Here is a 16559-nt window from a genome sequence, read left to right on the forward strand (position 1 = left end):
AAGGCAGCTGCTTAACCAACTGAGCCACCCAGGTATCCCAGGAGTGACTTTTTGAGAGGTAGACAGACATATCTTATGGGGCTTCAACTTATATGTGTGCTAGATTTTGCTTCTCCCCTCCACAGCTTTCATCCAGGAATACAGATAAAATGACTACAGTTGCTACAACTACCATAGTGACTTTGGGAATAGAACTCAATACTAAGCATGATCAAGAACAAAGAAAGAACCTAGTTTCTGGTGACATCATGGAATCATGATTCTCTGATTATGCCCAGACTCCTCTTTGCATGGGGAAACTAAATCTCCCAATTTATTTAAGTGCCTCTATTATAAATTGGTTACTCAGCTAATCATTAACCAATGCAATAATCCCTTTCACTAATATGAGTTTCAACAGTGGTGCATAAACAATAACCTTAGAACACTGAAAAAAAATAATAAAATTACTAAAAAAAAAAAAATACAGATATGTGACCTTAGAGAAATCTGAAGGAAGTTGCAAAAATAATTCTCAGAGGTATAAATTTCACTTCCTTTTTTTCCCCTAAAGATTTTATTTACTCAAGAGAGAGCAAGAGAGAGTGTGAAAGTGAGAACACAGAAGAAAGGGAGAAGCAGACTTCCCCTGAGCAGGAAGCCCAAAATGTGATTTGATCCCAGGACCCCAAGATCACCACTTGAGCCAAAGGCAGCTGTCTAACTGACTGAGCCACGCAGGCACCCCCATACCTCCTTCCTTAAAGAAGGATTGCTAGGACTTAAACAGCATGAGCAAGACTTGCTGATTTGAAGGGAAAATGAAATAGAAATAATAAACAATGACAAAGTGCCAGTATTCATACTGCTTGTAGAACTTTCTATGGAATGTCATTGGCAACATCAACAGCTATAGCGGTAGTGAAAATATTTATTAGGCATCTGTATAGCTGTGAATTATACAGAGGTAAGTAGTGTTTGGATGAATTTGACAGCATGATCTCTGCTTCCAAAGGAACATTCATATATGTATGTTACAACATATGATGAGCTTCAAAGACACAATGATTGCCATCAACAAGAAAAATATACTTCTTGGCAGCCACCAGGACACATCATTTCTTTCCATCACTGGCAAGATCTTGGCTAGAATTCTTTTGGATCAGCTACTATTCAATGATGGCAACTGTGCACTCCCAGAATAACTGTGGCTTTAAACCACAGGGCAACTGACAAAATCTTTTCTCTATGTCAGAAATAAGAAAAATACAGAAAGCAGTCTGAATATTACTAAATTTATTGACTGCACAGAAAATTTTGACTCTGTAGACCTGAACTACGTGTTACAATGTAACTTTTTGTGCCTATGCTTTGTAAGGATCTAAGAAGTTGGTGAGACTGTACACATTAGTTAATTAAAGGTCATTTAAACAGCTACCAAATACCCAGCACTATGCAGATTATAGCTATTTGTACTATTGACTATTTAATGAGTATCTCTCCTATTAGAATATAAGCTTCATATAGAAGGGCCTGAGGCTATCCCATCACCTACAGAATTCCCAGTGCCTAGCAGTGTCTGGCTCATATTATTAGATACACAGTAACCATCTGTTGAATGAATAAAGGCACAGTTACAAAACACAATACTTATACTTCCCATGGGGAGACAAAACATGAAATAACTGTATCTTATTATCTAGATTAATCTTCACAATTCCCACTGTTGAGGGCAGTGCTGTCTAGTAGAAATTTCTATAATGATGAAAATGATTTTTTTTTAAGATTTTATTTGTTTACTTGACAGAGATCACAAGTAGACAGAGAAGCAGGCAGAGAGAGAGAGAGAGAGAGAGGGAAGCAGCCTCCCTGCTGATCAGAGAGCCCAATGCGGGACTCTATCCCAGGACCCTGAGATCATAACCTGAGCCGAAGGCAGCGGCTTAACCCACTGAGCCACCCAGGCGCCCATGAAAATGATTTTTAACTGCACTATCCAATATGGTAGCCACCAACCAGACGTGGCAACTGAGCACCTGAAATGTACTAGTCCAACTACATTACTCTTTACTCATCTTAAGCTACATAGCTGCATTTGGTTTTTATTAAAATTTTAATTAGGATTTGGAGTTTTAAGTAGAGAATGGGGAATCCTAACTTATGTTTTTTCATTAATGTGTTCCTTCTCCCCTACCAGTGCCCCCGAAATATACACAACTAAAGGAAATTTAAGAAAGGTTAACAGGTTGTTTGCCTGGGAATTCCACTCCAAAAAGTTGTAAAGAAAGGGTAGAAGAGAGCCTAGCCATTTTTAACTACATGGAGAATTAACCCAGCATTTCAAGTACCCAGTACTCAAAGTTAAGAGAACAAAGTCAAGAATTAAGAATACAAATAAATCCACAAAAATAACATCTCCATATAGTATTAGATGGGCAGAACGTATCCCACCCTCAACAATGCTGGATGGCTAACTGGACTGTCACATTGCAGAACATTCAGTGAACTGTTCAATATATATTTATTGAGTGTTTGCTGTGTGCCAAACACTGTTTAAAGCTCTGGGAATATAGCAATGAACAGACTGACAAAATCCCTGTTCTCGTAGAGTCTACATTTTGGTGGGTGGATAGAGACAGCCAGTCAACAAAGAATTAAGTAAAATCGTATATCGGGTGGCACTAAGTTCTAAGGGGAACAAAAAGTGGGGAAGAGGGACAGAGCATAAAAGGAAAGGGCTGGCTAGGGAAGACCTTATTGAAAAGATTAAATCTGGGGAGCCTGGGTGGCTCAGTGGGTTAAGGCCTCTGCCTTGGACTCGGGTCATGGTCCCAGGGTCCTGGGATCGAGCCCCGCGTCGGGCTCTCTGCTCAGCGGGGAGTCTGCTTCTCCCTCTCTCTGCCTGCCTCTCTGCCTACTTGTGATCTCTATCAAATAAATAAATAAAATCTTAAAAAAAAAAAAAAAGAAAAGAAAAGATTAAATCTGAGATACAACTTGGAGGTAAAGACACACGCCAGCAGATAACTGCAAAGAGAGTTTCAACCATGGAAACAGCAAATCCAAGAGACCTCAAATAGGGCAATGTGCTTTGAGCCAAGAGAGGAAGTATAGGAGTGTAGAAGAGATCAGAAAGTCACAGAGGCCCCCAGATCAAGGAGAGGTTTGGACACCACTATGCAACCTGAAATGTGCTTCTAAGAACAATTAGAAATTTTTGGAGGTTTTTGAATTGAAAAGTGATTTGACTTGCATTTTCAAAGATCTGCTCCGGATGCTATATTGAAAAGAAGAGTGTTGGTGGGGGCCGGGAGCGAAATGGAACAAAACAGATAAAATCCCCTGCCCTCAGTTAGCTTACATTCTAATGACTAGAAGCAGGTAGCAAGTACTTCTCAATTTCACAAACAATTTTTTTTTAACAGATTATCAATTTATTAAAAAGGTTGATTTAAGCATCTGCAATGGTGACTTCAACCTCAACTCCTGGCTCAATACTGATGGATGTAATCTGCTTAACAATCTCAGAAGGACTGTGCAAATCAATGAGCCGCTTGTGGATCCTCATTTGAAACCGATCCCAAGTCTTAGAGCCTTCACCACAAGGAGTTTTTCTTGTAGTGATTCTCAGAGTCTTGGTAGGCATCCGAACTGGTCCTTTCACTTTCAGATTCTTTTCCTTGGCGCCCCTGATCAAATCAGCACATACCTTTTCCAAAGATTTTACGTTGCGGCTGGTGAGAGTTATTCTAATTCGGTGAATCGCCACCTCCGGTTCCACGGGTGTCTTCCCGGTGTCTTTAAAAGCCATGGCTGCGGCGCGGCTTCCTGACCGACTTGTTCCTCGGTGAGAGCGAACAGCGGTGAGTCAGGAGCAGAAGCGGGGCCACCAAAGCACCGCCGAACCTGCGACCGCGTCTTCCTCAAAGAGCAACAATTTTTTTTTTATTCAGTTATTTATATAACTGAATTTTGGGAGGAGATGAAATAGCACAGAGAGGTTAAGTAACATGGTCATGTGTATACAATACCTTATTTGGAAAAAAGGGTCTCTACAGATGGGACTAAATTAAAGATCTCGAGATAAAGAGAGATTCCTATATTATTCTGGTGGGACCTAAATGCCATCACATGAATCCTTACAGGTAAGGACAGAGGGATATTACAGACAGATACACAGAGTAAGATACAATGTAGAAAACCTTATGAAGACAGAGCAGAGAGAGCTATAGCCAGCCACAATGCCAACAACCACCAGAAACTGGAAGAGGCAATAAAAGATCTCCTGTAGAGCTTCTGGAGGGAGTGTGGCCCTGCCTATAGTTTGATTTCAGACATCTGGCCCCCAGAACTGTGAGAAATAAATTTTTGTAGTTTCAAGCCACCAAGTTTATGGCAATTTGTTACAGCAGCCCAAAGAACATAGCTATCATACTTTGTACTGTTATCTTAACAAATTCACACATTATCTTTTATTTAGTGAAAGTAATATGGTATGATGACATACCATATGCCAGATTCTGGGGTTTTCTAAAAGATGTATTTATTTGAGAGGAAGGGAGAGAAAGAGAGATTGAGCACATGCACGAGTAGGGGGAGGGGCAGAGGGGAAGAATCTTCAAGCAGACTCCCTGCTGAGCACAGAGCCCAGTGTGGGGCTCAGTCTCACAACCCATGAGACTGTGACCTGAACTGAAACCAAGAGTCTGACGCTCAAAGGACTGAGCACCTAGCTATCCCCACATTCTGTTTGTAATACCAGGAATAAAAATGTAAACAAAACAAAGTCCCTACACTCCTGAACATGAGGTAATTTTAGAAAATAATAAGCACAGTGAAGAATATAAAAAAATGAGATGGAATAGGGAATGACTGGGAAGAGGACTCCTTTAGGCAGTGGAGTCAAAAAAGCATTCTCAGAAATCATGTGGTTTGAGCGGAGCTTCATGATGATGAGGGACAAACGCCCATACAAATAACAGGAGGAAGATGCTCCTGACAGAGGGAACAGAGTAGGGCAAAGATCTAGAACCAAAAATATTTGGCATATCAGAAGGCCAATATGGCTGGAGTGGATGAAAAACGGGAAGAAACTGCAATGTAAGACAGGTAGGCCATTTGTATCAATTATCTACTGCTACAAAAAAGCTGTGTAACAAACACACACAAAAGTTCATGTCTATAGCTTATGCTTCTAGAATCAGCTGAGAGTCTGCTAGGCAGCTCTACTGACCTCAACCGGACTTGGTTTAATGTCTAATGTTTGAATTGGTATCTACTGATTGAGGAAGGCCTCAGCTGTAGCAAATGGGGCTCTGCTCCATGTGGCACTCTCTCCAGCAAGCTTGTAGGGGAATGTTCTCATGATGATGGCGGAGGTTCAACAGAGAATATCCAGTGTGCAAGATGGGTTCAAGCCACTGCCTATGTAATATCTGATAACTTTTCTTTAGTTAAAGCTAGTCACTTGGCTGAGGTCAAAGTCAAGGAGTGGGCAGGTCACCCTGCCCTCAGTGGGAATACACAGGTACATGGTAGGGATACAGAGAACAATGAACAACTGAAGCCATCAAGGCAAGCTTCTGCAACATATAGGGCCTTGATAAACTAATGAATGTAAGAAGCAATTGTTTTTTAAATAGGATAATAATGTATTACAAATGTTGTAGGAGTTCAAAAAAAAAAAAGTTTTGACTATAATACTCAGAGAAAGCTACAAAGAGAAGGGTCTTGAAAGATATTTGTTTTAGATGGGTGGAGGGACAAGATGAGGAAATTTTAAGAGCAGAGAATAACATGAACAAAGTTATTATGGGAGAAAAGAGCACTGTATACACAGAATGAAGACAGGCATGTACACCAGTATCAAGACGTTCCCATCTGATTCAGTCTCTATCACAAACAGAAAAAAATAAAGTAGAACAAACAAATCTCATATGCATCCTACATAATAGAAACCACTCCATTTCAAAATATTTTGAGAGTCTAGAGTTCACAATGTGATAATCAGGAATGTCTGAGGACAGAAAACAGCCATGAGAGTACAAACAGAAGATTCCAAACATGTGCAACAATGAAGTCTCAATGTAGTATTTACCATAATGGTGAAGAAACCTGAAATTATGAATCAATGTATACAATACAACAATCCTTTTTGGTAACCCAATGTTACCAAATGCCTATCAGGATCTACCCTTCCCTGAGTACCACATAAACAAAGCTATCATCACATTGTTATTTTGGAAGCATGCTATCAGATGACTCCAAAATTGCTAGGAATCAAAACAATATCCAAGAAATCTCTTTTCAAGGCAACTAAAAAATTTGGCCACAAACATAATCTCAAGCATGTTCATGTAAATATTGAGGTTACTTATATCTTGATTCATGACATTAAGGTTTTAAGGCAATTCTCAAGAATTTTTTAAGCTTTAAAAACTAGTAATATATGGATCACTAGAACGGACTCTTCATCTGGCTCTTTAATTATTAATTCTGCTTATATGATACTAATAGCAACCTCTCATCCAGTAAAGAGACTCAGGGAACAGCCAGTCCACTAGTGTTCATAGGTATATAAGAATTCAAATCTTTATACAATTAAGTAAAAAAAAGGAAACCTCATGCAAAGCAGGCCCCTAATTCAAATACATATTGTAACAATATAAATATTTAATCAATTACAACAATATAAATATTTAAATCAATTAGCAACTGGAGCAAAAAAAAAAAATGAGCATGGAACAAAGCTTGAGGATAACAATGTTTCTACTCTCTTGGTCTCATATTCACTGGACTAATTCCAGTAGAACATCACCAACTCTCTGCATATCTTTGACCATCCCACAATCCCACTAAACTGAGTCTGGTGACAAGATTCCCTACCCATCCCCATTGTATGAGCACAACTGAAAAGTTTTATAGCTTCCACAACCCTCAGCTGGGCCCCATATACATGAAGAATCTCTAAAGCCCACACTATGAGCCTGAGCCTGCATGCTGGGAGACTTGAATCTATACTATGCCCTCAAATTGAAGACAGACTGAAGCTGATTCTTCCCAGAAAGACTGGAGTCAATTCATCAACGAAATTCAAACTCTCAGTCATGTAACATCCTAATTTCACTGCTGAATCTTCAGTGGCCTAAATGCCTATCAGGATCTACCCTTCCCTGCGTACCACATAAACACCATACACAGACAGAAACACCACCCCCTTCTAAGAAGTGGAGAGACTGCTTCTTTTGCCAGCCAAATCCACCTTGCCGAATACCTTGCTGTTCTTGTTCACTATCAGAATGTGAGCCCTCCAGTCATCCATCTCCCCCACACTGTCATCTCCAATTAGCTCTGTGCTTCCTTCTCTCTCCCTCCTGTTTATACTATGCTTTCTGGGTAATAAACACCCTTATAACCTTCTCCACTGATATATTTTTTTAAAGATTTTATTTATTTGTCAGAGAGAGAGAGAGGGAGAGAGACCTAGAGAGCACAGAGTGGCAGGCAGAGGCAGAGGGAGAAGCAGGCTCCCTGCTGAGCAAGGAGCCCGAAGTGGGACCTGATCCCAGGACGCTGGGATCATGACCTGAGCCGAAGGCAGCTGCTTAACCAACTGAGCCACCCAGGTGTCCCCCACTTCACTGATATTTTAACCATTACACATATGTAAGAGTTGGGAAGGGGGATGAATGTCAATAACACATAAAATCTTCTGTTATGTGAGTCCCAGAAATTCAGCAATGCTATTTCTTTCTTTGTTATCATCATGCTGTGATATCTTCCATCTTTCAAGAGAATTATTCCCTTGGTGTCACACCCTCTCCTGTCCACAGTGCAATTTTTCTGTATTCCTCAGCATAAATTGTTCATATAGGTTTTTTATACTTAACATCTCTACTGTTCTCTTCCTGTTCATTCTTAAATCCTCTCCTATAGGTGTTTAGTCTCCACTAACATCATTGAAACTTCATCAAGGTCACCAGTGACTACCATATGACCAAATCAAAGATGAACTCTCAGTTCTTATCTTACCCAGTATCATTTGTGCTTTTCTGCATTTATTGAGATCATGTTCTTACTCCTTTATTCAATTAATATGGTTAAATCTGATTTTTTTTAAAGCTAACTCTACATTTCTGAATTAAACCTCACCTGGACATTAATTATGATCCTTTCCATATAACTGGTTTCTACTTGAAAATACTTCGTTTAGAATTTTTACATCTATGTTTACAAGAAAGCCTGGCCTGTTATTTTCACTTCTTATAATATCCTTGTCAGGTTTGGTGCCTAGTTTATGCTAGACTCAAAATAAGTGTTGGGAAATTAGCAGGATTCAGACAAACAGAACTAAACACACACATACACACGCACACACACATGATTTGCTACAAGGATTCTATTTCATGCATTTGTGGAAGCTAATTAGGTAGTCTCCATAAGTTTGTAGCATCTGGTGTTGGAGTCCAAAAGGTAGGCAGTTGGGAAGGAAAGATGGACATAAAGTAGGGAAGAACAGGACAAGCTGAAACTCAAAGGGCATGAGCTGAAACCAGTGAAAACAGACCGAAACTCTCATCTGATCTTTTTGCGTCAAACATGTCCTGTAAGGAGGGCTAGTGTCCTTTATCACAGAACTATACACAAACATACACACATGTCCCAGGAGACAGAAAAACTGAAAGTGGATCCAGGGGAAGGTAGAGCTGTTGCAGGCCTGACTGTTACCCAAGCCAACCAGATAAGCCAACAGGTAAGCAACATTATGTGTAAGCTACAAAATGAATGCTGACATTTCTGTCCTCTAAGTCTCATATAAAAATGTCTCTTGTGGCCAACTCTAATTAGAGACATACAGATAAAGGGAAGGAAATTTTGGAAAATGTAATGCAGTCCAGGCAAGGTGATACATTACAAAGCTACCATAGAAACTATTTCTTCTTCTTCTGTTTCCTGATAGTGTTTTTGTTAAGATTGGTATTATTGTTTGGAATAATACATCAGCGAGGGCATTTGGGCCTAGAGTTTTCTTTGCAACAAAGGGTTTTAATTTATGGATTCAATTTATTTAATAAATACAGAAATAGAGAAATGTTCAGATTTCCTATTTTTTTGTGCCAGCCTTATGTCTTTTTTTCCTACTGTATTTGTTTATCTCACGAGACTATTTCCCTCAGGCTGTCTGTATTTGTAAATAAAGTTTTATTGGGACACAGCCATGCCGTTATTAAATATTATGTATAGGTGCTTTTATGCTGCAATGACAGAGCTGTATAGATGTGACTGTACAGTCCACAAAGCTTAAACTACCTACTATCTGGCGCTTTACAGAAAAAGTTTGCCAATCCCTGATCTGTCTCATCTACATTTATTGGCAATGAGTTGATCATAATATATAATTATTATCTTTGTTAATGTCTATAAGATCTATAGTAATGTTCTTTTTATGTTCTTGGTATTAATAACTTCTGTTTTTTGGCTCTCTTTCTTTCTGCTACAAGTCACTAAACTATCAACATAAAATTTTTCTATTCTATGGTTGCATTCTATTTTATTGATTCCTACTCTTATATATAGTAACCTCTTTCTTGTATTTTCTTTGAGTTTACTTTGCTGGTTTTTTTACAAGTTCCTTAAGATATAAGCTTAGATCATTATTTTTTCAATCCTTTTTATTTTTGAAAATATGCATTTTTTTTAAAGATTTTATTTATTTATCAGAGGTGGGGGAGTGAGCACAGGCAGACAGAATGGCAGGCAGAGGCAGAGGGAGAAGCAGGCTCCCTGCTGAGCAAGGAGCCTGATGTGGGACTTGATCCCAGGACGCTGGTATCATGACCTGAGCCGAAGGCAGCTGCTTAACCAACTGAGCCACCCAGGCGTCCCGAAAATATGCATTTTAAAGCTATATATTTTTCCATAAACACTGAGTAACTAAACCCCATATTATACCATATTCTCATTATCTTCAGTTCTAAATACCTCTGAATTTCTGTTGTGATTACCCTCTCCAACCATACATTATTCAAAATTGCATTGTTAATATCTAAACATATGATGATAGTCTTAGCTGTTTTTTCCTGTTAATGACTTCTGTTTTAACTCCAGAGTGATAAAAGAATATGCACTACGATTCCAAATGTGAAATTTGTTGAGACACAAATTCAAGTATCCAAAGCAGGTTTGAAATGAACCAAGTTGAGCCACTTATATGCTTGACTTCAATATTATAAAACTACAATAATCAAGATAATATGGTACTGCAGGGACGCCTGGGTGGCTCAGTGGGTTAAGCCAATGCCTTCGGCTCAGGTCATGATCCCAGCGTCCTGGGATCAAGTCCTGCATTGGGCTCCTTGCTCAGCGGGGAACCTGCTTCTCTCGCTGCCTCTGCCTGCCTCTCTGCCTGCTTGTGTGTACTCGCTTGTTCTCTCTCTCTCTCTGGCAAATAAATAAAAAATCTTAAAAAAAAAAAAAAGATAATATGGTACTGCAATAAGAGTCAATAATTAGGTCAAGGAAAAATCAGAGGGTCCCAAAATAGGTCTGTACTTTTGGTCACTTAGTTTTTGAAAAAGGCATCGAAGCACCACTATGAGGGAAGGAAAATCTTCTCAACAAATGGTACCTAAACAGTAGTATATCCATATAAAAACAGGAACTTACTAAACACTAACTCATACTCACACCATACACAAAAACTAACTTGTGATGGATTATAATAGACCTAGGTGTAAAAACTAAAACCATATAACTTTTGGAAGATGTATAGGGGAATATCTTTAAGTCTTGAAGGTAAGCAAAAATTTATTAGGACACAGAAAGTAATAATGATAAAAGGAAGAATTCATAAATTAGGCTTTACCAAAATTTAAAAAACTTCTGTTTCTCTACACACCCAAGTAAGAAAACGAATAGTCAGGAGAAAAAAAATATAAATACACACACACACACAGAGAAAAGATTAGAATTCAGGATATTTAAAAACTTCTTACAACTCAACAGTTAAAAAAAAATCCTTCCCCCCAAAAGAGGAAAGATTTAAAAAGACACTTCACAAAAGAAGATACGTGAATAGCTAATAAATACATCAAACATGCTCAACATCATTAACATGGAAATGCAAATTAAAACTACAATGAAATATCACTCTTCATCTACCAAATGACTAGAAATAAGAAGACTGACAACATTAAATATTGGTGAGGATGTGGAGCAACCAAAGCTCTAATAAATTCTTGATTAAAGTATAATATAGTAGAATCATTAAAAAAGAATAAATCTGATAATTTCTGGGACACCTGGATGGCTCAGTCATTTAAGCATCTGCCTTCGGCTCAGATTATGATTCCAGAGTCCTCCCTGCCCAGCAGGGAGTCTGCTTATACCTCTCCCTCTGCCCCTTTACCCCCACTCATGCTCTCTATCTAATAAAATCTTTAAAAAAATAATCTGATAATTTCTTTTTTTTAATTTTTTTTAAAATTTTATTATTTATTTGACAGAAAGAGATCACAAGTAGGCAGAGAGGCAGGCAGAAAGAGAGGGGGAAGCAGGCTCCCTGCTGAGCAGAGAGCCCGATGTGGGGCTCAGTCACAGGACCCTAAGATCATGACCCGAGCCACCCAGGCACCGCAATCTGATAATTTCTTATAAAATCAAACATACATCTACCCTATGACCTAGCAATTCCATTCAATTTAAATCTTAAAAAATTTTTAAAATTTTAAAATTTTTAAAAAGGTCCACAAAACGACTTAAACAAAAATGTTCATAGAAACCTTATTTATAACAGGAAAAAAAAAAGCAGATACAACACAAAAGCCCATCAAAAGGAGAATGGATAAACCAACTGTGACTTATTCAAACAATGGTAATAAAATGGAAAGAACTACTCCTTCATACATCACAGATGTCAGACATGCTGAGTAAAAGCAGCCTTACACAAAAGACTGCATACTGGAAGACTCCAGAATGGGCAAAATAATTCACAGTACAAATAATCAGAAAAAAGATTGCCTCAGAGCAGAGGTCTGGGGTGAGGAGTGGAGGCAGTTAACTATGAAGAGGTAAAAGATCACTTTCTGGGGTGATGACAATGTTTGACCTTGAAAGGAGTTTGGGTTAAGCAGCTGTATAGATTTGTCAAAACTCACTAAATGCACATTTATGAACTGTACATTTTTTGTAAATTTTTACCTTAAAAGAAAAATTTGTAAGCAAATATTAAATTCTAGTTAATTATTAACATGTTGAAGTATTTAGTGAAAAGTATATTGACACGTATATTTTGAAATGCATTAGAAGATTAAGATGATTAAGGGAGGGACAGAAAGATAATAAAACAGGTGTAGTAAAATATTAAAAATAGAATCTAGGTTGAGGTGTATGGATTATTCACTGTATAAATTTGGGAAGTAATTTAAGCATTCTTACATCTTTTGGTAATATAAGTGAATAATCTTGGCTTTTAGATTCATAAAATTGGCCATTAAGAAACTCAGGGTTCTCAGTAAAAAAAAACAATGACCAATCCCTTTGATTTGTATTGCAGTTAGTAGCATCACAGGGCAAAGATCTGTCAATTGGAGGGAAAAAAAATTCGATAAAGCAGTTTTCAAATATATGGTATTAGTAGTTCTTCATAAAATGAAGATCATATCTGATATAAACCTTTAGCCTTTCCAAGGTTTTCTGAACCACCCAAGCCCATCTGGCAATAAGTTTCCTTCTTCAAAGTTCCTTTCTGCCACTTGGGGACACTTAATTTTCAGCATCAATGGAAAAGAAATCTACTATGCTCCATTGCACATCAGAGTAACCAATTTTTTTAAAGTTATCATTTAAAAAAATTGGAAACTATCTCCATAATTAAATGGTTAGGAGAAAACCTCATACTGTTCAGAGGCTATGACAATTTAAGCAAAATAAAGGGAAACATCAACTAATTTTTCTAAACTGTTAAAATGGTTTGAATTTGGTCCTGATTTTGGATGAGTATCAGCCAAACCAATTCATCTAGTGGAAATTTAAAACAAAATACGTAATTATAAATATTTACTGCATTTCCAAAACAGCAGCTAAGGGAAAAAAAAGTTTACCATTAACAAGGACTTTTATAGATTAAACAGCATCTCCAAAGCATGTTCAAACCCTGGGAAACAAAGCAAGGCACAGCTAACAACATTAAGAAGCCCTAAGAGGAAAGTCAGAGCATATTGGAGTCTTTTATTAAAAATACACTCTCAGAAAACATATCCCTAATAATATTTAAATAGTCCCCAAAAGAATCAGCAATTATTTCCACCTCTAACAAAATTTAGAGAAATCAGAATATTAAATAGTATTGTCCAAGAACTTAAAATAAATACCTAGAACACAAGAGTTAAATAAAAAGGAAACTTTAATATGCAATATATATATATATAGAGAGAGAGAGAGAGAGAGATAGTAAACAGATTCCCTTTCAGAGAGAATTTTATACTGAAGAATGAATTGATACATCCAATTCCAGCAATATGGCAGACTACTCGTGTAGAAACCACCTCTCAGTAAAAAATATCTTAAAATGCTCAACAAAAACATCTTTTATAAAGTATGACTGCACTGGTGGTAAAATAAGGGACACCATAGGAAGCCAGAAAAGAAAAAAAAAATGCAGTATTCCACAGGAGTTAAAAAGGGTTAGAGACAGCATTTACTCTGAGAGATTCTGTGAATTCCTGGTGGCCTAGCACCTGGTTTTAATGACCCACATATGCTGGGACAGAAGACAAACCTTAGGACCCAAGTAAATGAGAGCTCAGATCAGAAAATCACACATAAGCTGGGAACCCCCATAAGGAAGTAAACTGTTAAAAAATCCAGCTGGTAGAAGGAAACAAGCCTTTGTTGGCAAAGGCTCTGAGAAGGGGAAGTGGGAAGAAAAAGCATATACTGTCCCAAGACTTCCTAATGACAAAGGTATACTAACTTAGTTTGGTATTTCTACTGACTCTGTGGCCTGAAAAAGCTCAAGCATAAATAGTAAAGTGGCCCTGGACTTCTGTGCTCCAGGGGAGTGGCAGAAGCAAACATAGGAATTTCAAGAACTCCTCTGGACACAGTTCAATGAATATATGCAAAAAAATGAAAATTCACTAAACACATGAAGAAGATACCATGAGCTAGGGATCAGCAGAAATAAGAAACTACAGACTCAAACAGGGGAAGACAGCAGATACTAGAATAATTAGATAAATATGAATGTTTAAAAATAAATGTTTTAATAGATTTAAAGCAATAAAAAGAGACCTTTTTTTTTACCCCAACATGATGCCTGGGAGAAAAACTATATTAATCTACCTATATAAGATATATAGAGTTTTTCTGAAAATATGGGCCTTTTAAAAAAATTTCATTATATTGCTACCGACTTATGTGTCTCTTCTACGCCAGAGATTTTTTTAAGTTTCTTATTTAACTCTTTAGGCATGGTTCGTCAGAGAAATTTTTAATTTAGTTATTTCTCTAGCCTCTGTGAAATAATTAATGATATTTAAACAAACTCTTAATTAAGAACTAGAATTCATAACTTAAAGAATTTAAGATGTGTACTTTTATAACTAGTACAATCATCTTCTTAGTAATGTCTTATAAATTTTAATGTCCAGGTAGGGCTTTTATTCCTTCTCAAAATAAATAGAACAAAACTGAGAAAAAAATATATAAATAAATATGCTGAAAAAGAGAAACCAACAACTGACCAGGCAGATCTGAAAAGGAACTAAATAGAACTTTTAGAAATAAAATATATAAGAAATTAAATTGAAAGCTCAATACATGGGCCAACTGGGTGGCTCATTAAGCGTCTGCTTTCAGCTCAGGTCATGTTCCCAGTGGGCACCTGGATTGAGCCTTGCATTAGGCTCCCTGCTCAGTGGAGAGTCTGTTCTCCCTCCCCCTCTGCTTGCCACCCCTCCGACCCCTGGCTTGTGCTTTCTCTCTCTTTGTCAAATAAATAAATAAAATCTTAAGAATAAGTAAATGAATAGAAATAAATAAATAAAAATCTTTTTTTAAAAAAAGCTCAATACATAGTTAAACACCAGAGTAGATACAAATAAAAGTGCCCTGGTAAGCTTGAATATAACTGAATAATTATTTAAAAATGCACAAAGAAAAGAAAACGTAGGGAAGAGAGTTATAAGATCTAGAGGACAGAGTAAGCAGGCAGGCCCAATGTATATCTACTGGGAATTCCAAAATGACAAATAGAACAGGAGAAAGGCGATATTCAAAAGAATAATCACTAATAATTTTCCAAAATTCAAAAGAAACACTCAACCCTTAGATTCAAGAATGTAAGCCAGGATGAATTAAAAGAAATCCAAACCCACACACGTCATGTGCAATTGCAGAACATCAAAGCCAAAGAAGTTTTAAAAAGCAGCCAGATAGAGTATAGAAATTACCTAAAACGACATCATGATTAAAAGCAACAACTGAGGGGCGCCTGGGTGGCTCAGTGTATTAAAGCCTCTGCCTTTGGCTCAGGTCATGATCCCAGGGTCCTGGGATCAAGCCCTGCATCGGGATCTCTGCTCAGCAGGGAGCCTGCTTCCTCCTCTCTCTCTGCATGCCTCTCTGCCTTCTTGTGATCTATCTGTCAAATAAATAAAATCTTAAAAAAAAAAAAAAGAACAACAACAACTGATATCTTACCAGTAACAATGAAAATCAGAAGAAACTGAAATAGTAACACACTAAGGTAAAATAACTGTCAACTATATAACTGTACAGTCAATGACACTATTTTTCAAGAATAATAGCAAAATGCATTTAATTAAAATAAAGCACTAAGAGACCTTCACCAACTTGGCATCTAACTCAGTATATTTCAGAAACTTGTAATTCAGAAAGAAGAAAATTGTCAAAGGATGATCTCAAATGTAAAAAGAAATGGTGAGGAAAAAAAAGTAAACTTGTAGGCAAATCTAAACAAATTGTTAACTGTGTAGAACAGCATAATAATTTTTAATTTATTTCATTAAAAAAATCAAGAAAGAACTTAAATCTTAGAGAGTAATAGCATGTAAGTTAAGAATAGCAGTAACTGGAGTTAAAGATTCTAAGGTGTTGACATTATTTGGGAGGAGGACAAAATACTGACTAACTTGAACATAAATAACTGAAGATGATATTAAAATGTTTAAGGTGGGGTGCCTAGGTGGCTCAGTCAACTACGCATCTTACTTCAGCTCCTGTCATGATCTCTGGGATCAAGCTCAGTGTTGGGCTCTGCACTCAGCAGGGCAACTGCCTCTCCCTCTCCCCTTATCCCTTCCCAACTTCTGCTCTTTCTCTCTCAAATAATATCAAAAAAAGAATAAATAAACAAAAATAAATAAAGTGTCTAGGGTACCCTCTAAAAAAACAAAAAATAAATTAAACTTAGCCAGAAGGCAAGAAAGGGAGGGCGTGGTGAAGAAAATGTATTAGAACAAATAAACATCACAAAATAAGATAGTAGTACTGAATCTCAACAATTTGGTAAACAAAATAAATGTAAATGGGCTAAAGTCTCCAAGAAAAGGCAAAGA

At 37.3% G+C, this 16559-nt stretch overlaps 1 protein-coding gene across 1 annotated transcript; it reads right to left on the reverse strand.

Annotated features, from left to right (window-relative positions):
* Positions 1 to 3390: 3390 nt before the first annotated feature.
* On the reverse strand, positions 3391 to 3887 carry LOC132020497 (small ribosomal subunit protein uS10). The gene has a single exon (XM_059404641.1). It carries the CDS (start codon positions 3788 to 3790, stop codon positions 3431 to 3433), a length of 360 nt encoding a protein of 119 aa, XP_059260624.1. The 5' UTR covers positions 3791 to 3887; the 3' UTR covers positions 3391 to 3430.
* Positions 3888 to 16559: the final 12672 nt, after the last annotated feature.

Source organism: Mustela nigripes, chromosome 6 (genome assembly GCF_022355385.1).
Source record: "Mustela nigripes isolate SB6536 chromosome 6, MUSNIG.SB6536, whole genome shotgun sequence".
Lineage (NCBI taxonomy): Eukaryota > Metazoa > Chordata > Mammalia > Carnivora > Mustelidae > Mustela > Mustela nigripes.

Bases quoted from the DNA above. Each gene is read 5' to 3' on its own strand.
- LOC132020497 (XM_059404641.1), bottom strand. From the start codon at position 3,790: ATGGCTTTTAAAGACACCGGGAAGACACCCGTGGAACCGGAGGTGGCG.